Raw genomic sequence first — 24870 nt, forward strand, 5'->3', positions numbered from 1 at the left:
TATCAATCATCAACCTCTCAAACATGGTTTTATCAGATATTTAGTACTATTGCAGATTAGTAATTTGCACCTTATCAATGCATGTGCACTCCAAGGACAGTCTAGACGGCTGTGGCACACAGTGTTTGCAAGTCAAAATAAGTTATGCATGATGTTATGATAGAAACCCTCTGTGATATCAACAACAGCACAGAAGGCGAGCACAGAGAAGCTTTTCCAGAAAAACATTATGACTCACACACATCATCTAGATGTCTGTTGAGAAAGTCCTCACAGAGAAGTCAATCTCTTAAGAATCAAAACGGAAAAATATCAACTCCCTATGAATGCCAGATTGGTTTGATGAGATAAAAGCAACGAAGCATGAGAGCTGTACCTGCCAAAGCAAACAGGACACTTCTCAATGAAGAATTAAGGAGATTAAATATGTAAAATGATCTAAACCAGTTCATGTATTGGTCTAGTTTGGCATGGTTTCATTATGAGTTGTGTGAAGAAAAGTAAAGTCACTGCATTGTATGGCAGAATTGAATGGTCATGATACAAATGTTACTGTGAGGACCACCGGGTTGCGGCGGCAATTTGATCAATTAGTGTTGGTAACCCTAGAGTCAATGTCAGTAGCATTGCTTTGACCGTATAATGGAGTTGAATCTTTTTTGCCTACCTTTGGATCTTTCAGGCTGAAGCCACACATGTAGTCATTTATCAAACTGAAAGCAAATCCTCTGTTTATAAACGTTAGGCAGCGCTGTGCAGGGAAAGACAGAACAACATAATGCCAATCAGTGAGTTCATGAGAAAAATCAATAACAAATCAAATATAATACAATTAAATAACGAGTGAAATAACACATGAATCTTATTATACACAAACAATTTTGTTTGGTAAAAAACTATTTATCAGGAGAAACAGGTGCAGGTTTAACTTTGATCTTGAATGTTAGCCAGACATTCAGTGAAATCTGTCTTGGCTTAATGAGTGATCCATAATTCATAGTGACTACTGGTAGCAGAGAAACTATAAAAAATATTTACATAACACACTTATGCTGACCAAGCCCACATGTTGAAACACACTTCATAGTTCCTTAAAAAAATCACTAATTGTGGGTAATTGCTCCAGGAGACTTGAATGTTAATATCAGTAATATTGTATTGTAAGAAATATTTTTTTTACTGACTCAACCTCTTTTCCTCAATTCAGTTTAATTATTAGTCTAAAGGGCATTTGGAAGCTACGACTAATGTTAAAGTAGAATATCAGACTATCAGAATATCTTGCAGAATATCTTGCTACATAATGCGGTTCAAACTATTAAAATGACTCAATCTTAACTTTAGACCTGACCCTAATGAAGCGCTTAAGAGTAAAGAACATTTTACACGGTATGCAGAGACTGCGAGTTTCATATATATAAAAGCGTTATATATATATATATATATATATATATACAGTATTTAAAAACAAAAACAAAAAGATTGAGGTCCACTAATTTGATTTAAAACAGCAAAAATAGCAGTATAATATTATTACAACAATTATAATGAAACATTACAATTTAAAATAGCATTTATGTTTTTAATAGATTTTTTAATTGAATTCATTTGCTGATTTGGTGCTCAAGAAACATTTCTCATTATTATCAATGTTGAAAATGGTTGTCCTGTTCACCTCATTATGGCACTAAGAGCTAGGCCTGCCCTTAACTCAAGCACTAGAATCTCAGGCCAGTTGCATAAACTGCTCAGACTAGTCTAAGACTTAAGTCATCTATATTTTTTTCTTTAAGATTGGTTATAACTCCTTTTAAGTACGTTACACAAGCTGGTAACATGAATCTAAAAAGACTGGTTACCCCTTGGATAGCTGTTAGTTGGTCACACTAGTTCTTAAGATTCAGTCTTCACACAGCGAGTGTGTTTATGCAACTGGGCCCTAGGGCCTAACATAGCTAGCCATTATGTTAAGACAGTGTCTTAAAGGACAACTCCGGCGCAAAATGAACCTTTGGTCTAATAACACATTGGTACCTAGTCGACCGTTCTCTGAGATTTGTTTTCATGATAATCGAATGTAAAGAGTGTTTAGCGGATAACGCTAGTATATTGGGCATAGAGTAATGAAAAATAAAAATCGCTAGTTAATACCACTAACAAGGCTCAAAATGGTAGCATAATGAGGGTCCCTACATGCAAACCGATGCTACCATTTTGAGCCTTGTTAGTGGTATTAACTAGCGATTTTTATTTTTCATTACTCTATGCCCTATATACTAGCGTTATACGCTAAACAGTTTTTAGAGATAAAACTCTTTACATTCGATTATCATGAAAACAAATCTCAGAGAACGGTTGACTAGGTACCAATGTGTTATTAGACCAAAGGTTCATTTTGCGCCGGAGTTGTCCTTTAAGTTCTAGTGTGACCCACAAGCAGTTAGTCAAGGTCAGTCAGTCTTAGTTTTCGGTATCAAATTAGGCTAATCTATGTTTTTATGTAACTGACTTAAAAAAAAGCAATGAACAGTCTTAAAGAAAATAAATTTATGTCTAACTTGTAAGACTAGTCTTAGAGGTTTGTGCAACCGGCCCCTGGTCTTATTCAAATACTCCAGCTTCAGGCCTGACCTTAATGAAGCTGGCCAGGCTGAAGTTGACGCATCGGGCCTCCTCGGGGATCTCCACATAGCGGATAGTGATGTGAGGCATGATTGACAACAGCAGAGACTGCAGCGCTTGGTGGAATGATTCTGGAAACCTCTGTGCTCGTGGCATCTGTGGGGAATGCAGGTGGTTTCATATGATTAACCATCACATAGCAATGCTATGAACGCTCCACAGTTTCAGTCGTTACAGCAAATGTTCATTTGTAAGCGAAGTTTTATCGGATTTCATGTCAGTTGTTAATATCCCAGATTCCCACACGGAAATTCAATTACAACAAAAGAGAAAACAGTCACATGATCGTGTGTTATGCAATCCATTGTGCTGAAGGCATGTAAGAACAACAGACTTCACACACTGGCCCTAGATTGGCATAACGTGAGACATGGTTTCAGTTATGCAAATAGGATCCAATGGCATGTCAAATAGGTCTGAACATGTTTGGAAAGCTGAAAGTGTTAAACACACATTGTACATCCAAAAGAACACTTAATGTCAACAGTGCAGTACAGCCCAGCTTGTGCTTTGTATGTGTTTACGAGTTCAGAGTGTGTGTGTGAGTGTGAGTGTGTTTTCACTTTTAAAGAATGAGGAAGTTAACCGCATTCTGTGTACAAATGCAAAAGTTGAAAACATCCTGCTCGACAACCCAGGATTATTAACATCCAGCTAGTATTTACCTGATGATGATGATGATGATGACGAGAAAGAAAAGGAAGTGGAAAGGAAAGCCCTTTGTATTCTTCTCATGTTTAAACAAATGGTCGTTAATTGGTAATTATTTTAAAGAGTTAGTTCACCCAAAAATGAAAATTCTGTCATTAATTAATAACTCACCCTTGTGTCGTTCCAAACTCGTAAGACCTTCATTCATCTTCGGAACACAAAGATATTTTTGATAAAACCTGTGAGGTTTCTGAACCAGCCATAGGCCAAAATATTTTCATTTGTGTTCCGAAGATCATAGCAGAAATTTCATTTTCGGGTGAACTATCCCTTTAAAGTAAGTACTTTGTGAAATTGTGTCTAAAACATGTGAATGGATTATACTAACTTTCATTCTGTTGCCGTCCTGGAGGTGCTGTGCCATTGACTTAGCCACGGTCTCAAAGAAGAACCAGGAATACTGTAATAGGTAGGAGGGGAGGAAAGGAGGAGAAAAAAGGGAAGGAATAATAAGAATAAGAATAATTTGCTCAAGATGTGTTCTCTGTTGTTGTTTGTCTGTCACTTGTCCTATGTTACGTGTTACACCTTGAACATGGTGCTATAACCCCCCCCTTCACTTATGTACCCAGGCTCACACTGAACGGGGTGAATAGTTATGCTATTCACAGTTACTGTGATAGTAATAGCAATAGTAATAGTTACTTGAATAGTTACTGTATACACATTTATTGTCTGTATTGTAATATATTGTGTATATATGCTCTTTTTCTGTTTTATTAAAAATAAAGTTGTCCTCCAAAGAGGGGGGGTGGTGGCGGGCAAAAAAAAAAAAAGGAATACTGTAATAAAGACAAAGAGAGAGAGGGGATTTAATACAATAACACAGAGGAATGTCGAAAATGTGTGCAAATACACATTTTATATACAGATATAATATCACAAACCAAATTATACATACACACTACCATTCAAAAGTTTGGAATAAGGAAGTCTCGTATGCTCACCAAGACTGCATTTATTTGATCAAAAACACAGTAAAATAGTAATATTGTGAAATATTATTACAGTTTAAAATGACTGTTGAATTTACTCCAGTCTTCATGTCACATGATTCTTCAGAAATCATTCTGATATGCTGAAAACATTAATGCTGAAAATAATATATACGTATATGGCTAATCATTGGTTTGCATGTAGAGAGTTACTATGCAAAAACACAATTTTTAGAAGAGTTCAAATAGTTTTGAATGAAGTGTTTGCTTTTGTGTGAAGTTTTGCATGTTGCGTGCATGTTTTGTGTGTAGAGTTTCGGGAAAAGGAGTCATAGTTTCGGAAAATTATGTGTAAGCAAGCAATTAACAAAAATATGTAATGCATCTAAAAATGAATAATAATAATTCAAATTGTAAGTATATATGAAGACTTCAGATGCAAAAGCCTCTAAGTCCGTCTAAAGTTTTTGTTTAATATTAACATTTTTTGATCAGGCTCCTAACTTTAAGGAGGTGCTTAGTCTGTATGAGAAAAGGCGGGTACATTCGTTCAAATACACTGAGGTAGTCCAGTGGTATTAAATAAAAGAAAGTGGCTCGTGTTTTTGGGTGTGAACGATGACATCATGATCATTATTTATATGAATCAACCCACTGATTCCTCAGAACTTAGACGGCAAACCTCAATTCTGAAGTGAATCCAAAGGACAGAAAATAAAAACAACAGCGCCACCTGCTGTGCAAATAGGTCACATTCAGCATAACTGAACAGTTTCGTCACCTTGAGGAGTTTGTTGCAGGTGTTCGAGTCTGCAGTTTGTTTGAGGATGGCAGTCACTGCCGTAGCCAAAACTTCATGTGTCGTCACAGAGTTTTCTGAAGATGCGTTGTTGATCCGAAACACGTACTGCAAAAGAAAAAGGTGGTTCAAATTCCCAATTTGTTTTATTGTGGCTTAATCACCCCGGTAAATTGTGGGTCCCATGGCCAAACCTGTTGAGAACCACTGGTTTAAACCACTCTTGGACTAATCAAATCAATGTTTATGTTACCAAATAAAAAAAATAGCATTTCAGTTGTTTTACCGAACGCACATTTGTCAGTTTAAAAAAATTTTTTTTTTATAAAATTGCATTTACACGTGGCTTTTAGTGTGGTCGAGTGTGATCCAATCAAAATGCCTGTTTACACCTGCTCACTTCATGCGTTTTCTGTGATCGGATAGCTATCCGATCGTGAAAAGATGAGGTGTAAATGCCCTCCGAAAACGCTTTGGAGACGGGATTTAAACCCGATCGCTTAAACCACTTCAGGAGGTGGTCTGAGACGCATTCCAGATGAAACTGGACAAGTGTAAATGCATCTGGCTGTTGAAACCACATGTAAATTTTACTCCTCCTAAAATGTTCAAAGATAAACATGTGAGAGCCTGTTATTGGCTAAATGACATGATATAGCCAGATACACGCATCGCCGCGGATGAGTAGCTGTGTATCTCTTCAGCAAGCCAACGTGAGACTAAATGATCTTTCCAGTGCTGACGCTGCTCTCTCTCTACTGCGGTCTTTAATCTTGAAATTAGCTGATGATATATAAAATGCAGCTCATATCTGTTGCTTTCGCTGACGTGAACTTCATTAAATTTTGGGAATTCGTTATATTCATTTTACGGAGACGTATGTAAGTGGGCAAGAGTAAATGGAACCATTTGAACAAATCAGATAGCTATCCGATCAGTAAAACCCATGATATGTCCAGGTGTAAACAGGCCTAAAAAATGTCAGGTTTAACAGGGAGCCTTAGTGTCATACCTTCAAAAAAGAGCGTAGGTGGTGCTCCAGACCCTCCTCATGACACTGAGACACTATGTGAATGATTACACTGTAAAACAGAGGCACATTAGTAGTGTCAATATTAGGGAGCATTCCTACACTTTAAATTACATGAAAAGATGATGTTAAAGGTACACTATGTATATGCACGCATTTTCCGGAAGAACATTGTTTTGGTAGTGCTTTGGCTCTGCGTGACAGTGAGGATGAATATGACCCTTCACAATAGATAATGTTTTACGGTGAACTCTGTTCGAGATCTACATGTGGCAATTTATCTGTTCAATGCCTTACTAATAAAAACACAATATCTGCAACGCTTTTACAACATTTCAAATCCCTCAGTTCTAGCCATCTCCGAAAAGCCAAGCAGACGCTAGTTTTATTACGAGCTCTGCCGCTTTTTCGGATATTTTTAACCTTTCTCGCACGTTGATATGACGAGACACACGCACGAGTGACGCATGTTCACAATTTCCCGCAAAAACCCACCAGGTCTAAAATATAAACACTAATGATAAGCTTACCATAATGAATCGGGGTAAGACAAAAACACGTTTTGTAAGAAGGATGTATCGACTATTTAAATTTCGAACAAACAACAAAAATTTACATAGTGTACCTTTAAAGATTCAACTTTTTCATAGGCCAGTTTGCATGCAAAACAGTAATGCAGCTGGTGTCTTTCTGAGAAGACTAATAAGGTAGTAAATCACCGTGTGGAGTTGACAGCAATGTCTTGACCCTCTTTGTTTGCCATAGTGAGGACTCCAAAGAGCTGAACGAGCACCGTAGGGAGGAACTTGATGATGACCTGAGTCTCTACCGCATGTAGGCACTTGGAGAGGAGACAGGAAATTAAAAGGTTACAAAGTACACTGACATCCAAAGGTTTGGGATCGGTAAGATTTTCATCTTTTTTTCTAAGAGATTAATACTTTTTTTCCCAGCAAGGATGCATTCAATTTATCAGAAGTGACAGTAAAGGCATTTATATTGCTACAAAAGATTTCCCTTTCAAATAAATGCTGTTCTTTTGAAATTTCTATTCATCAAAGATGAAATTTTCGCAAGAATGTTGAGCAGCACAGCTGATTTCAACATTGATACTAATAAGAAATGTTTATTTAGCATCAAATTAGCATATCAGAATGATTTCTGAAGGATCATGTGACACTGAAGACTGGAGTAATGATCATCACATGAAAAAAAAATCATTTTAAAATGTATTAAAATAGAAAACAGTTCTTTTAAATTGTGATAATACTTCAGAATATGTAGGTCTTCAATGCATTTTTGATCAAATAAGCCGCCTTGATGAGCATAAGAGACTTCTTCTTTTAAATAAAACTATTACAAATCTTACCAACCCTAAATATTTACGGTTATTTCCTAAATGTGTTCCAAATAAAAGCTCAGAGAAATCCTGTGGGTGAGGATTAACTTCATTCATATGTGCTCTGTTGTTATAAAAATGTTTAAAAAGTCCATTATATTGGGTTTAACTACAAATGATGGCGTCTGCATTTTCCCATGTTCTCACCTTTAGGTACTTGACGAGTTCAGCGGGATTGCCCTGGGATGCTGACCTCATCAGCTGGCAATGCTGGAAGAAATTGTGGAGGTGCAAATCCTGGATGGGGTGGAAGTTACTAGATTAAACGCTTTTATTTTACGTGACACTTCATTATTCTCTGTTCAGTACAATGGATTGAAATCGGCTGAGCAATCCTTGGATCAGATCAACAGACCTGCGTGTAAATTGTTGATGCTACATTCACTCGCACTTTAAATAATGGTTTGGCATTCTCCACCCATTTGATGTCCGGGGAAGTCTAGAGAAAAAAGAAAAAAAATGACAGAACGAATCAGTGAATCAAATAAATCAATCAATCTAACCGGGTCAATGTACAAACAAACCAACAACTCAACCAACAAACACATTTAAAATGAATTTTTTAGCATTAGTGTTGCTGAAAAGAAGATTGTACCTTCTTTGAGTCTTGGCTTTTGTCAAACATGTAGCCAGCTGGTAGATTAGCAGACACAGGAAGATGTAGCTCTGAGGACTGTATTCTGCCATCCTTCAATAAAGGAGTCCAGGAATAACCCACTGTGGAGAGCGAGGGTTAAAGGTCAAGAGAGTGCAACCGTGTCCGCCCACTTTTTCAGCAGAGTTGGTTCCAGATGTATTTTTTCCCCCATTCATTTCTCCCATTGGGATTTCAAAAAAGTTATTAACCATGAACCAAGCAGCTACAAGGTGATTCATAACATTACAAACTTTGATTTGAAGCATACAAAAATATTTGACAAATTGAAGAAAAAATGCAAAGGTACATACGGTATATATATATATATATATTAAGGTTATTGCAAAATATGCATATATATTCAAATAGTGTTGGGAGATCGCCTCGTAAGTGCTTCATGGGAGTGGGCGGAACTAAAGGGAACTATTGGCATGTTTTGCATGTCTGGACTCTGATTTGTGGAATTTTCTGTGCAGCATCATGGGTGATGTAATTTTTCCATCACAGATTCCACTGTTAAACGCGATTATTTTAAAACTAAGTTGAAATAATGTAGGCTGCCCGCTTCAACAGAAGCAAATACTATTGATTAACAACCTCGTAGCTCACAGTAGGTCTACATTTAAAGGTTTATATAAGTTATTGTTAAAAATAGTTTTTTACTTCCAGAACCCAACTGGAGCACTCTTTTCCACACACACACACACACACACACACACACACACACACACACACACACACACACACACACACACACACACACACACACACACACACACTACCGTTCAAACATTTGGGGTTGGTAATTTTTTTTATGTTTATGAAAGAAGTCTCTTAGGCTCCCAAGGCTGCATTTATGAATAATACTTTGAAATATTATTAGAACTTAACATATCTGTTTTCTATTTGAATATATTTAAAATGTCATTTATTCTGGTAAAGCTGAATTATCAGCATCATTACTCCAGTCTTCAGTGTCACATGATCCTTCAGAAATCATTCTGATATGATGATTTGCTGCTCAAGAAACATTTATCATTATTATCAACGTTGATATTTTTTTGTGGAAACTGTCATACATTTTTTCAGGATTCTTTGATGAATAGAAAGTTCTAAAGAACAGCATTTGTTTGAAATCTTTTGTAATATTATAAATGTCTTTACATTTAATGCATCCTTGCTGAATAAGAATCTTAAATAAAAATCAAACTGACTCCAAACTTTTGAATGGTAGTGCATACAGTACACAAGCAAGCACTCACCCAGTGTTTCCACTCCCTCTCGCTTCTTGGTGGTGGTTTTGTTGCCAACCTCACAGCTTATGTGGTAGAAAGTAAAGAGAATGTGATGCTTCTCATGGAGATGAACAGGGAGCTCGATTTTAATCTGTGACAGAAATGAAAATACTTAAACATTAAGGGGAACTTGACGAGTTCCATTTTTGCATTTACAACCTAATTTGATCTCATAAATACAGTACATGAAAAGTAAACCTGTCATTATTATGTGACACAAAATGAGTAAATAATGGCAGAATATGAACACATTGTCTCCATATGTGTTTTGTTTATAAAGGTTTTCTAGGGGAAAATGCTTGACGTGCAATTTAGCGTGTTGCATTTATATTCTGGGCTCATCTGTTTGCCTGTATATCATATGCATCATCAATACAATAAGGTGTATTTCCATTTTTGGTGAATGGCTCCTTTGAGGCTCTCCAGCTGATGACATCATTAGGCTCTGTCCAGCAAATACCGTAACACACAGCTTTATTGGCTACGTCTGTGCCTGCTGAATGTGAAGATGTCTTGTGACTCATTTATCTACTGAGCGAATAATATGTCTTTAACATCTTGGCCCTGAGGGTCCAGTGAAGCCTAACGGGATGAGTCTCTGGAATGATTCAGATATTATCCTGGGAAAGGTCATGCTTTGTGCTGTTTATGCTTCAACATCATTGGCATTGACTGGGTACTGAATTATGTAAGAGTTTTTGGTCTCAATAAAAAAAGTCTGGATATATACACTTAAATAAATATCTACTATTTAACAATGATGATAATTCATAGATGCCTTATCTAATTAATAATAATGATGTGGATATTTTTACTACTCAAAAACGTTTTGTCAATTACGAGAAGTCCAATATGACGTGATGTATTCTGCTAAATAGATTCATATTTATTTACGGTGACTGTGAGAGATTGTGTTGCTGTGCAGTTGAGCAAAAGAATTACACTACATGACAATATGCATGATAATATATGGATATGTTACCTCATCATAAAACTCCGGACACTGATTGTGATGCAAAACTGCAGCAAAAGCACTGGTGGTGAAAAGCGGATCCCCAGGCTTGCCGTAGATACACTAAAAGCAATCAGTGGTTAATCAATAACACATTATACTGCACTAATTATTAAATATTAAAGAACAATGCTGGTACCGCATGAAGAATAATCATTCAGTCACCTTCAACGGACCGACTCCCTCCTCATCAGAATCCTTAAACTGAACACACACTGCAACGTTCCGAGCCTGAGAGGAAACACATTATTAGACTGCATGGGCAGAAAATGTATCATGATTATATATATATATATACATATATACATGTGTGTGTGTGTGTGTGTGTGTGTGTGTGTGTGTGTGTGTGTGTATATATATATTAGTGCTGTCAAACGATTAAAATATTTAATCGCGATTAATCGCATTAATGTCATAGTTAACTCGCGATTAATCGCATTAATGCCGTAGTTAACTCGTGATTAATCGCATTAATGTCATAGTTAACTCGCGATTAATCACATTAATGTCATAGTTAACTTGCGATTAATCACATTAGTGTCATAGTCAACTCACGATTAACCGCATTCATGTCATAGTCAATCCGCGATTAATCGCATTAATGTCATAGCTAACTCACGATTAATCGCATTAATGGCATAGTTAACTCGCGATTAATCGCATTAATGTCGTAGTTAACTCGAGATTAATCGCATTAATGTCGTAGTTAACTCGTGATTAATCGCACTAATGTCGTAGTTAACTCGCGATTAATCGCATTAATGTCGTAGTTAACTCGCGATTAATCGCATTAATGTCGTAGTTAACTCGTGATTAATCGCATTAATGTCATAGTTAACTCGCGATTAATCGCGTTAATGTCATAGTTAACTCGCGATTAATCGCACATTTTTATCTATTCTAAATGTCTCTTGATTTCTTTTTGTCCCATTATTTTTTCTCATTTTAATGCTCTTATCAACATGGAAAAGTGGATCGGCTTGCTTTGTGCAAATGTTTTTTTTATTGAAAACAACATTGACATATACTGTGTTCAATTTCACACTAACATTCTCACTTGAAAGAAATACTGACGAGGTCCTGATATTGACGAGGGGCCGGAGAATTCGCATCAGCTGTGTGTGTGTGTGTGTGTGTGTGTGTGTGTGTGTGTGTGTGTGTGTGCTTGGCCATCATCAAGTGGTATTTCAGACTGGACGTGTTGCGATGATGATAGCGCAGTTCACAACGACAAAACACACAGATCACTCTGGTCTTGTCAATGGAACCATTTGGCAACTTTTTAAAAGTAAACTTTCCATTCAGAATCTTATTGGCATCCATTTCGCCGTCTCGCGCTCGTCATCCACTCAAAAACGTAACGTTAACCAACTATTTGGCCGGCTCGCAAGCCCAAACAAGTGTGTGCGGGGTGCCTTGTTGTTTTGTTTCCGGTCTAGCTAGATCCGCTTGCGCTTTGGCCGACGAAGCAACAAAATGTCCTCACGTGGCGCAAGCCATTGAAATGAATGGGTTTCATAGCGCATTTATCTTATTATAAAAGACCGTTAATCGTGCGATAAAAAAATTGACGCCGTTAATAACGCGTTTAACTGACAGCCCTAATATATGTGTATGATTACTTTGTGTATGATCTGTGTGTATGATTAAATTTTTTATATGAAATCAACATATACTTTGCAACTAAATAATCTTTGCAATGCAACTTAATTATCAAAGATAAGGAATTATTTGCCCCCTCCGTTTGAATTAGCACAATGCATTTGCAAATATTATATTATATGCAACAGACAAGACTATTTTAGTTTATAATTATGGCATAATGTCAAGGGTATAATTAGATGCTAAGCTAGTATTTGACAACATGTAAAATACAGATTGAGAAGATCATTACAAAGCAACATGTATTGTGTAAATTGATATATATTGCAAATGAATAAAACTGAATAAAAAGGCAATAAACAGATGTAATTAGAAACCATGAGGAATGGATCTGTATACATGTTTGGTAGCATCTCTAATTTCGAAGAAAAGTAGTTGGTGAGTAATAGGGCAAACAGCCAGTATCGTAAGCTTTCCAGCAGTGCAGGAGGAAGCAATTAACCCTGAAGTCTGTTTAATTAGAGATACGATCTTTCGTGAATTGATTATGAATAGAATCCCGAGGGCTTTTCACAAAGCCTCATGTTTGAAAACACGTAGGCAGACATTGTTACTGCTCGAAAGGAGTTTGTTGTTGCACCACCACCCACAGCTTCCCAGTTCCACCAATTACAGAATCTCACCTTGGCAAATGTCTTCTGATTGTCGTATTTGAGCTGCTGAGGATAGACGTAGAGGTGGTTCTTGTAGATGGTGAATGGGTGGTTGTATCTAGCCTCTTCTGGAACAAACTCCTCCACTTCCACAAAAACCCTCTCACACCGTTCCTCGAACGGCTTCACAGGGATATAAGATGATGTGACCGAGTCTATGAAGATAAAGGTTATATAGTGAACGCCACAATCATCAAACCACTTTCCACAAATAGGGTACAAATTCAGATTACAGTATTACAAGCTGAAAATGTGCCTGTAGATAATGTGCAACAGAGAAGTCAATAACTGAATGACCTTTAGATTCAAAAGAGATGTTAGCAAGTGTTAAAATGCCAAAGCAATTAACATAACAGACAAACAAACTTACTTGACAAGTCTGGAGGAACACACTCAACACTGATGTTAATTTGTCCAGGGATTATCTGAAGTTTGTTCTTCTCTGGTCTATAAAGAAAAATGTCTCTTCAAAACACTGAACTCTTAACGCATAATGCAATAAAGCGACTAACACGGAAATGCATATGCATGGTGGATGAGCGGGATTTTGCCAAGTGGAACACGTCATTCCCATCAACTAATCAGATTGTGAAAGGGTTGTGGTTTGGACTAATCTTAGGGTGTTCATACTTGTAGTTTGGTTCTCTTGGTTCTTTTGGTCTGGGCCAAAAAAAAAAAAAGAAGATACATTTAGTCCTGGTTCACTTAGCGTTCACTTTTAACACTGAACCTAAAGTAAAAAAAACAAAAATAGCTTTTATGACATATTTTTTGACGGAATGTACCAAAAACCAAAACAATGCTGTGCACTGGACATATGATGGTATTTTTTACTGGCTGAGAACTTGTGAAGAGCTTATAAAATGTGTAAAGGAGTCAAAACAGCAGCAGGAATCCCTCCGTCACACACATAAACGAAGATCTGCTGCGAGGAGACGCGGTTCTGATGCCTGTCCCGAACTGTGATGGGCAACATCTCGACTAGGATGGGAAGAACCATGTATGCATTCTTTCCTTTTTAAGGTTCCATCTTATGACATCGTGTCCTGTTTTTGGTTCGTTTACAAGTTTTTGGTCCGTTTAGCATTCATTTATTCATATTTACATTCAAACTGCACCAGAGTTTGTTTGGAAGCGGACTGAGGGGGCTTTCACACTGGCAGTTTAGTTCGGAACGGGGTACGGTTCGCATGAAAAATCGCTAATGTGAACGCTGTCATGGGACCGCGTTGAATCCTGAATGTGAAAGCAACAAGGGACTCGGGTGCGCCTTTGTTCAGGAAGTAAAGTGACCTGCGCATGCGTTTTAGCTTATTGTGATGTATTCAGTTGAATAAAACACTTGTAAGGGATGATAGTGTTGATGATTTACCTTGGATACGAGCGAGAGTGAGCCTGCAGTGTATTCGTGCATTGCGCGTGGAATCAGGGCAACAAATTTGGAAATCCTCTGTCTCCTCAAAAGAGTCCGCTTGCAAGCAGCAGAAGGCAACCTTACGTGACACACACACAGTAAACCTGTATTGTTCACCTAACTGCGCATTAAAAGCAGCGAATTAATAAAAATCACAATATTGACCCGTGTTCTGTTTTCTATCATGCGCCGTGCACATTTGCGATGACGTAATATGGACGCAAACGCACCAAGGTTCGATAGAATTAAGTTGAGTATTAAACCAGACCAACGCTGCGGGGGGCGCCGGTGTTGTGCCGAATTTCGTCCCCCTGCCAAATTATTACCCCCCGTTGAAGTCAGTACTTGATTGCCTAATCCCAACCCCGACCCTAATCCTACCCCCTCCCCCGCAACCAATCCTAAACCTACCAATGCTAGGGGGGTAATAATTTGGAGGGGGTCGAAATTCGGCACAACACCGTAATGCGCGCTGTGTCAACAAAAGCCGTAATCAATGCCGTGTCGTGATGACGCTAAAGTGAAGTGAAAGCAGGCTAGTGAAACGTAATGCGCTAGTTTATGATCGAATCAGAGAAAAAAATGCACAAGCGTGGTTTCTCGAGAGAGAGAAATTGCAGCTCATAAGCAAACTTAAGACGCTGCTGAGACATTACGTCACATCGATGTCACGGGATTTTTACGGGTTGTGTGTGAACGCACTCTCTGATTCCGGAAAATCACTGGCAGTGTGAATGAACCAAAATCAAAACGAACCCGGGTCAAATCCCAGGTCACTTTATCCGTGTGTTTTCCGGAATCTCTGTGTGAAAGGGGCTTAACAGGGCAATGGTACCGTTTTATGTTCAATGTGTTTGTTTTAACCGAACCAAACATGTCAAGTGTGAACACATTCTTAGAGGCTGGACACCACTCTTATTATTAGAATTATTAGAAAACTGTATTAATCCCTGTAAGAGGGAACTCATTTGCCACCATTGCACATTACAAACACCGCAAATAGACTAATAAACATTAAAAACAACAACAATCAGTACATGCAAAAATTACACAACTTCATTAAAAAAACCTAACTTCAGTAGGAATAAAAGAGCTTTTAAATCGCTCTGTAGAACACTGAGGCATTACTCATCTTCCACTAAATGAGCTTTTGAGTCCACTAAAGATACAGTGTAGAACACAAATCATTTTACAAAGGTCATCCACTACACTGTATTCTACGGTGGCCCAGTAGTGCACAACACAACAAAATTTAAAAAAAGCAAACATAAGTTCACAACACAACGGAATTAAACCACAACACAACTAAATGAAATCACAACACAACGGAGATGCTCTCGACCACTAGAGGGCTCTCGGAGAGCAGTAAAGTTAGTTTTCCTTGCCATTGTTCTATAGAGTCGGCAGTCTAAATATATCAAAACCACGATTAGTTTTAACAGTATGTAACCATTGTATATCAACATAAATATTACTTTAAAATCACCTACATGAATTATAGCTGCGTATTTATATGATTTCTACTCGAGAGCGCTTTGGCGCATGATCCCTAAGGGGATGTCTGGCAATTCCACCAAGCGGTTAAAACGTATAAATTATTATAATATAATATAATTTGATGAATAAAAATAAAAACCATTTGGTGAATTTCAGAATTACAGGAAGCTATTGGCACAATTTCACCTGTAATAAGTCAGTCTGGTCACTGGGAACCTACCACAAGCTTTGGGACATGAAAAAAATAAAACCTTTAGGTGAATTACAGTAGGCCTAATGTTTTATAAAAAAACACATTGTGCACTGTGCATACAGGGAGCTATTGGCACAATTTCACCTGTTGTAAGTCAGTCTGGTTAATAGGAACACTACAACCTTTGAAACATGATAAAAAAAAAAAAAGTTATATTATATTACAGAAATTTCCTAAAAAAAGAATTGTTTACTGTAAATACATGAAGGGAGGTATTGGAAAAAAGTCAGCTGTAGTAAGTCAGTCTACTACCAATACAATCAAGCTTTGGATTTTGAACATGTCTATTTTTGAATGTTAAAAGTAATTTTAATTAATACAAATTATTTGTTTTTTACAACTTGGAGGAATTGGCAGACGTTCCCTTAGGGATCATGTGATGTGTAGCGCATCAACGCACTCTAGAGTATAAATATGCAGCTGTAATGCACGTAGGTGATTTTAAATTAATAAATGTCGATATACAATGGTTAGCTACATACTGTTAAAACTAATCTTGGTATAGATTTATTAAGACTGCCGACTCTATAGAACAATTGCAAGGAAAACTAACTTTACCGCGCTCCGAGAGCCCTCTAGTGGTCGGGAGCATTTCCGTTGTGTTGTGGTTTAATTTCGTTGTGTTGTGAACTTATGTTTGCTTTTTAAATTTCATTGTGTTGTGTACTACTGGGCCACCGTACTTATCCCTTCCCTTTGATTAATGTTTAGTTCATCTTTAGGGTTAAGTTTAAGGATAAAATTAGTACTATTATTGTTTGATAGACATGTTGATTCAGGATCATTTCCTACTTGTCGAAATCACAGTGACCATTTAGGGATACCAGACATCAAAAGATAGTGTACACATGTGTTTTCACTCACTTTTTGAGATCAGTCAATAGTTTGATGAGGTCTTCTGTGGAAATCTTGCTACTGTCTTGGCGGTAGAGTGGAGAGAACTTCCCATCCATGTCTAAACTGCCTTGGGAATCTTTGAACACCTGTCTGAAGCCACACAGCACACACATCCTGATGTCCCTGGCACCAAAAATGACTTCAAAACACTTAAACATTGTCTTCATATTTACAAGGTGCCTTAAGTTATGTCCGGCGTGTACTGACTGTGACATTCCAGTTTGAAAGGCACATAATTCTACTTAATGTAGATCACAGATCATATAACTCCGTATTACTAGTCCATTAAAGTGATAGTTCACCAAAAATACAAATTCTGTCAGTAATTACTCTCCCTCATGTCGTTCCAAACCCGTAAGATTTTCATTCATCTCCGAAACACACATTTTAATGAAATCTTAGAGCTTTCTGTCCCTCTATAGACCGCCACGCAACTACCACTTTGACGCTTCAAAAAGTTCATAAAGAGATTGTAAAACTAATCCATATGAATTGAGCGGTTTAGTCCACATTTTCTGAAGAGACTCGATCGCTTTATATGATGAACAGATTTAATTTAGGCTTTTATTGACATAAAAACATTCATCAACTCACACATCAGTTGTGGTAAACTGAAGCGCAAACATGTTCGCTTGACATACAAGAACCAATAATGTTCATTCTCGTGTTACGCAGCAAGTTTGAGCTTCAGCAAGAACCAACGAAATTTGTTTGCATGTCAAGCACGTTCGGTTGAGCTTCTGTTTATGTTTGCTGATTAATATAAAATGATGATATGCAAATAAAAGCCTAAGTTAAACCTGTTTATCATATAAAGCGATCGAGTCTCTTTAGAAAATTTGGAGTAAACCGCTCAATTCATCTGGATTAGTTTTACAATCTCTTTATGAACTTTTTGAAGGGTCAAAGTGGTAGTTGCGTAGCTGTCAATGGAGAGTACAGAACCGGCTCAGATTTCATCAAAAATATGTTCATCTGTTTTCTGAAGATGAGCGAAAGTCTTATGGGTTTGGAACAACATGAGGGTGAGTAAATACTAACACAATTTTCATATTTGTGTGAACTATCCTTTTAAGTGAATAAGAAGTGAGTTTCTGTCTTACTTGGCAGCCCAAGCGAAGGGCATCCGGTACTGGCCCAGCCGTTGGCACGTCTGCTTGGCAGTCTTCAGGACTTTCTGCACTGCCTGAGAAACAGACACATAAAAATACATGGAAATATTCTACAGTACATTGTGGAAGCATACAAAAGAACACAATTCAGGCCAAAACCTCTGGAAATACTCGAAGTATGACAAATCATGAGTTAATGGAATGAGAAGCCACACTTTAACTACAAAACATTACTTAACAACCAACAACTGTATAAATACAACACATCTTATATTATCTTGATACACTATTCTTGTATTTTTTCCCCATCAGACTGATATTTAAAATGTTAAAGTGCATCCCAGACAGCTTGTTGTCTGTTATGCAATGCTCTGTTCAAGTAGAAAGACATCATGCTTAAGAAGATTTTACAGCACCAGACCTTGCTGATGTCGGAGGTCTTAATGTAGGGCTCAGCGCAATGGGTAATGCCGTTCTGTAAAACCTTTTCCACCCGTGCCAGCAGGAAGATGTCTGTGTGAGGGTTGGTGACCGAGAAAATACCCTGGAAAAGACAAAAGTCATACTGAGGGGGTAGGTATATTCTTAAGTAAAGAGGAAAATTAAAGATATTGACATGATTATTGTGGTAAGTTCATTGTAATTAAACGTTTACAACCCCCCCCCCCCCAAAAAATAACAAAATTACATTTAAATAGAGACATCATCAATCCTTCTTCTAAAACATGTTTTTGTCTGATTCACTATGGTGAGCCTATTATAAGTGTTTATATTTTAGACCTGTCGGGATGGTTTTTACTGGAAATTGCGTACTGTACATGCGTCACTCGCCCATGTGTCTCGTCATATCCGTAAATAGAGAAAAGTGTCTCTCTGGCTACTTTGACGCGGGATGGTGAGGTTAGTTGTCACAACGAGTGAGAAAGGTTGACATAGATCAGCTAAATCTCAAACACTCATTTAAAAAATAAAACCTCTGAACAGTGGAGAGTCTGCTGACAACAAAAGAAACGCGACAGAGCTCGTAATAAAACCAGATTGGCTTGGCTTTTCAGAGATGGCGAGAACTGAGGGATTTGAAATGCTGTAAAAGCGATGCGGCGATGGTGTTTTTTATTACTCGACAGGCGAGTAAAGTATTTTGTTGAACAGATAAATTGCCACATGTAGCTCTCTAACAGAGTTCACTGTAAAACATTATCTATTGTGAAGGGTCATATTCATCCGTACAGTCCCACAGAGCCAAAGCACAATCATAACAATGTTCTTCCGCAAAATGCATGCAGTTTTGTTTTTTAACCACTAGAGAGCCAAAAATAGTGTATCTTTAACTCAAGTAAAGAGAGAAAATAGTGGTTTAGATAGCTGGTTTGCTAATGTGTAACTGTTTTATCCTGATAGAATAATAAATCATTATTTTCCAACATTTTTAAATGAAAATAATTAAATAGTTAGTCCTTTGCATGTATTTTAACTATCTCTCAAGCTTAAAAACCAATAGATCTCACACATAGAATGAAGTGCACTCACTATTTTTATTTTTATGTACCCCAACACACAGGTTGAAAGAGAGGGGAATGTATTCCTGGCCTCTGCAGACTAGTTGAAATTACTGTTTGCACAATCAATTCATTCAAGTCAACAAAAGAAATCAAATTCATAAGAATCTAATCTGCAAGACACTGCTCATACTCTTTAGTTTCTGTCTTTGCCAAATTTGTGTCTATTTCTCTCTCTCTTCTTCCTCTAACAACACATTCAGCTATCTATTCTTCTTCATGTCAGCTGCCCTGCCCAGTGTTTCAGCGGGGACCTGCGTAATGTCAGTTCCAGTAAAGCCACGTCACACTCCCCAGCCTGCCAGCAGAGGCTTGAGACAGTCATGGCACTGGCTTTGATTTAGTGTGTAGCATTAGTGCTATGAAACAGTGCTGTGTTAAAACTTAAAGCTGTTTCTGCCCTGGACACACGCCACGCACGGCATAGCATGCTCAAACACACGAAAACACACACTTGTGAGCACACTCAGATAAGTAGGCCTTGAGAGGATTAGTGAAGTTCAACGATTCATGATTCATCACTAAAAAAAAACGAGATAAAAAGGTGCATTTATTTAGTCTCCGTGTGTCATCCTAATTTAAAAGTGAAAGTTGTAAATAATAAAGCCAAAGAAATGTTTCAGTTGTATCTGAAACTTAGTGCACATGATTTTGCATTTGTGGCAGTTATTGCAAAATGGACACAGGCTTTCAACAGAAGGCAGAAATACAATGACGAGGGAAAATGACGCAAGTCAGCCAAACATGGACTATAATCAGCCACCTGCAGCCCTGCAAACTGCATGGATGTGCAAAAATCTGAAACCACATTGACTTCCCCTATCAGAAGCACAGCAGAAGCATCCTTCTTATTCAGCAGTGCTGGACAATGCTTACTGGGAAGGGTTGCCAGTCATTTACAGAAATATTCAGCAGAGTGCAGATTTTAAAAGGTGACCAGGGTAAATCTGTCACGATCTAATAAACAAAAAGCTCTTTCTTGGTTTTTAGTGATGCTTACTAAGGCTTTTTTTTTGTCTGGTGGACCATAAAACAGGCACAAAAAAAAATCCATATACTTCCTTTGAGGAAAGGAGCCATATCTAGTGACAAGAATATCATAGAGAGCCGAAAGCAACCAACCACATAGCAATACACTAAAGACAATAATATAATATATAATATAATCAATTAACTAATTAAATCACACGGTTTTCTGTAACTAATCACGATTAATCGCTTAATCGCACCTAACATTAAAGTTCTTAATATATTTTTATACTGTAATAATTTCACATTTAATCACCAAATGGGCTCTATGCACGGCGGTATTTCCGGTGAAGGTCTAAGGATGCTGGATTACTTCCGCCGATCGTAGAGTCCAATGCTATACCGAGAATTTATATTAGTTTTTATACTCTATTGCTATACTAAAGAAACGTTAGTCACAAAAACAGACACTCCTCATTTTGTTTATGCTTCTGTGTTTATTATATTAAATAAACATAACTATATATAAAATTACATCTAAACGTATTAAAGTTTCGTTTCAAAGACGAGAGGACAGTAAATTTTGAAGACTCTGCCATAATCCCGTTTTCCTCGGTTTTCTTCCGCTTTAAATCTCCCCAACCGGAAGCGCACGAGCATCCTTGTGTCAAACGCGGAAGTTATGCGTGCATGATATAGCCCATTAATGTAGAAACAACATAAAAGCAGTAGCCTATATTTTAAATGTTTGTTTAATGGCATCTTTTTATGAAAGATATCACAGATACCAATACTACTACTGATGTCTCTATGAAATTATTTTCTTTCTCAATTTATCCATTAATTATAGCCATTCAGCATTACTGTATAATTGAAAGCTATCAATTTTAACATTAATTCACAGATGCACAGACGCAAGCGATAATATTTTTACCATGAAAAAATGAAAAAATGTATCGCATGTGTTAACGTGTTACTTTTGACAGCACTAAATATAATATAATAATAGATAAATAGATTTTAAAAAGTCTTTATATAAGATCATTTTATCACTATGGTATAAGAAGACCAGCATTTTCATTTAGCAAAGGATTATCAAAAGTGACTTTTAATTAAACATCTCTAGAAAGCCATCCCAGTTATACAATTGCTACCTTGTCAGTATCATGAGTGTGTTTACCTGAGTGGGGAAGCGTAAGAGAGACTCTGCGACCCTCTGGATAACCGGTAGGCCGTGTCCGTTTACCCTGACTGTTTCATTTGCGTCTCCTCCTCCTGGTTCTGGTGTTCCAGGAGAGCCGTCTTGAATCATTTCCCTCACGCAGGGTGGGTTGAGGTCAACATGGAAGTCTGCAGAGATCTTACAGCCTTTGGACAGATCAAACAACGCTAGGCTGATGAAGAACGGCTCTACCTGAGGAGAAACCCAATAGTTGGGAATGTCATTACACCTTCTTTTACTTTCTTTGACATATCTGACCTCATCTTTCCCATGGTAACCTTGATTCACACACAGCATTTGATGAAGAGCAATTTGTATTGTCTGAGCAGTATTATATACTGTGAGAATCATATAGTTTGTTGCTGATATAAATGATATAATAAAATTAGATGCAAGCGAAAGACTGTGCTTTTCATATTTGTGAACCAGCACATCTTCGCATGTAATTTCACCCCGTTCCCATCAGTCATGTCTGTCTAGATCCTTCAACAAAGTGTGGGGAAGTCAAGATGTGTTCAGAGGCAGCAGTAGTTTTCCAAACCAAGCTGACGAACGCCAGCATTCCTTCCCTGGAGCCATTGAAAGTGCTTCACTGAGCGTGACCATATTCATCACTGCTTCTGGATGAGTCCTCTGTCCTCATGCCAAGAATCTATAATCATCTCTCATTCAAGAACTCCCTGATATTCAGCGATACTGACCTATAACTGGTGTTCTCTGACAATGACAGTTACACAACAGTCGACAAATGTATTTAACCTGGAGCCCAATAAAGAGAATTCAGGGTTTTTTATTCAGTGTTGTAGCTTAAAGTCCCCCTGCAGTCAATAATTTGATCCCTTAAAACTCATCTTTCATAATCAAAGTGACCTATTTTTCATGCGAAAATAATTTCTTCATGGATACTGAAGAAACCAGTGAAAGGGATTATAAATATAATATTCATATAAATTAGCAGTGCCTGTATCTAAATGTTTTTATTGTAATTATTTATTGTATTTAATTAATTTTCACAAAATGTATTTTTCAGAACCAAAGTAAAACTTTTTATATTATAAAACAAGATACATAATAGTATGGAAGCTTGTTTCCGCCACTGAATTTAATTCAGTATAATTGCGACTTTTTAATCTCACAATTGCAAGATATGAAGTCAGAATTGTGAGATATAAAGTCGTAATTGCGAGATATAAAGTCGCAATTCTGAGAAATAAAGTCGTAATTGCGAGATATGAAGTCAGAATTGTGAGAAATAAAGTTGTAATTGTGAGATATAAAGTCGCAATTCTGAGAAATAAAGTCGTAATTGCGAGATATAAAGTCGCAATTCTGAGAAATAAAGTCGCAATTGCGAGATATAAAGTCGCAATTCTGAGAAATAAAGTCGCAATTGCGAGATATAAAGTCGCAATTCTGAGAAATAAAGTCGTAATTGCGAGATATGAAGTCAGAATTGTGAGAAATAAAGTCGTAATTGCGAGATATAAAGTCGCAATTCTGAGAAATAAAGTCGCAATTGCGAGATATAAAGTCGCAATTCTGAGAAATAAAGTCGCAATTGCAAGAAAAAAGGACAGAATTTTTACTTTTTATCTCACAATTCTGACTTTTTATCTCACAATTCTGACTTTTTTTCTCACAATTGCGAGTTTATTTCACGCAATTCTAACTTTACAACACGCAATTGCGACTTTATACCAATCAATTCTGACTTTATATCTCGCAATTCTGACTTTATAACACGCAAATTGCGACTTGTATCACGCAATTCTGACTTTATATCTCATAATTCTGAGAAGTAAAGTTAGAATTGCGAGATGTAAACTCGCAATTGTGAGAAAAAAAGTCAGAATTGTGAGATAAAAAGTCGCAATTACCTTTTTTATTTTTCATTCTGTGGCGGAAACAAGCTTCCATATAATAGTCATAATATTTTATTAATATAAAAAGTTTTACTAAGATGTTGAATATATATATATATATACATATACGTATATGTATGCATGTATGTATGTAAATCTAAGTTGTCCTCTTTAAGATATATCAGGACTCTCCATATATGGATAAATAAAACAAAAACAAATGAGTAGGGTCATATGAGGATTACTGAGTCAAAGGTTATATCAATGTTTTGGCTTTGAAAATGATACAGGTATGATAAACATTCTCATGTAACAGCTCAACATTACTGTAGAATTGGTAGAATTTACTACTAATTCTAATCGCAAAACAGGACAATCAACAAAAATCTGACACTGACAAGAACGATGAAATGTACAGATGAGAGTTTACTCACGTTAGTTGGGACGCCATCGTTCTTCTCACTGACGCATCCTTGCAGGCTAAAGGTCAAGTCATGACAACTAACCATGATCCTTCGTCCAAATCGCTCTTCGAACGGCTTCACGTCAGGCTCGATGCCTGAGAAATCTAATCTCTGAAAAGAAAAAGGAAGATATATTAGATGAATTTTCATTAATACTTCAGACTGTCTTTCTAATTGCAGAATGGACTAACCTGCATCTCCGGATCGAGGGTGAAGATCTTCTGTCGGCCCTCATTCCTGCTCATTTTATTCAGCTGCTCAGTTTCTCTGGCATACTGGAGATAACGAGACAGAAACACTTTACATTTGTAAAAGCTTATGAATAAATAAAACCAAAATTCATCAATTGTGTTATAAAGTATATTAAGCATTGTGCTCTGCTCAACGCATTAAACTCAACTTGACCTTCCATTTACAGTATGATGAATAAACACGAAACAAAATCAAATGCGATTTTTAATATCTTTCTTGACTTTTTTTTTATTGGATTGGCATGATTTAAGACATTTATACATAAAATTGGACTTAAAATTCAAATAATATTTAATACATGGACACCACTCCATTGAATGAAATTGTACATGATGAGGTCAAGTGACAACAATGAAGCATACTTTGTTAATGTGTTAAATTGTTAAATATGTATCGTTGCATACCATTCAGTATAAACTGTACAGTATGCAGGAGGCACTGAGCCTGTCATGATTATTGATTAATTCTCCCAACGTAGATATTTGATCTAATTGCAATTATTTGAGATAACCAATAATTGTGCTGTTTAAATCACATTTTGCCAAAGATTATAA

General features: G+C 37.0%; 1 protein-coding gene across 5 annotated transcripts in view; it reads right to left on the minus strand.

Moving 5' to 3' along the window:
- dock11 (dedicator of cytokinesis 11) overlaps nucleotides 1-24870 on the minus strand; it is a 101727-nt gene that overhangs the window by 54243 nt on the left and 22614 nt on the right. For all 5 annotated transcript variants that reach the window (XM_056259290.1, XM_056259288.1, XM_056259289.1 and 2 more), the window contains exons 10-29: nucleotides 24256-24339; nucleotides 24035-24175; nucleotides 21697-21930; nucleotides 18410-18532; nucleotides 17980-18062; nucleotides 16844-16966; nucleotides 13186-13262; nucleotides 12786-12970; nucleotides 10666-10731; nucleotides 10471-10563; nucleotides 9456-9579; nucleotides 8152-8273; nucleotides 7912-7995; nucleotides 7704-7793; nucleotides 6877-6998; nucleotides 6140-6209; nucleotides 5110-5235; nucleotides 3722-3793; nucleotides 2632-2778; nucleotides 668-751 (exon numbers count right to left, since the gene is read on the minus strand). In XM_056259290.1, coding sequence (XP_056115265.1) covers nucleotides 668-751; nucleotides 2632-2778; nucleotides 3722-3793; nucleotides 5110-5235; nucleotides 6140-6209; nucleotides 6877-6998; nucleotides 7704-7793; nucleotides 7912-7995; nucleotides 8152-8273; nucleotides 9456-9579; nucleotides 10471-10563; nucleotides 10666-10731; nucleotides 12786-12970; nucleotides 13186-13262; nucleotides 16844-16966; nucleotides 17980-18062; nucleotides 18410-18532; nucleotides 21697-21930; nucleotides 24035-24175; nucleotides 24256-24339 — 2250 coding nt within the window. The remainder of the gene's footprint in view (nucleotides 1-667; nucleotides 752-2631; nucleotides 2779-3721; nucleotides 3794-5109; nucleotides 5236-6139; nucleotides 6210-6876; nucleotides 6999-7703; nucleotides 7794-7911; nucleotides 7996-8151; nucleotides 8274-9455; nucleotides 9580-10470; nucleotides 10564-10665; nucleotides 10732-12785; nucleotides 12971-13185; nucleotides 13263-16843; nucleotides 16967-17979; nucleotides 18063-18409; nucleotides 18533-21696; nucleotides 21931-24034; nucleotides 24176-24255; nucleotides 24340-24870) is intronic.

Source organism: Rhinichthys klamathensis, unplaced genomic scaffold, assembly GCF_029890125.1.
Source record: "Rhinichthys klamathensis goyatoka isolate OS25496 unplaced genomic scaffold, OSU_Roscu_1.1 h1tg000165l_1, whole genome shotgun sequence".
Classification (NCBI taxonomy): Eukaryota; Metazoa; Chordata; class Actinopteri; order Cypriniformes; family Leuciscidae; genus Rhinichthys; species Rhinichthys klamathensis.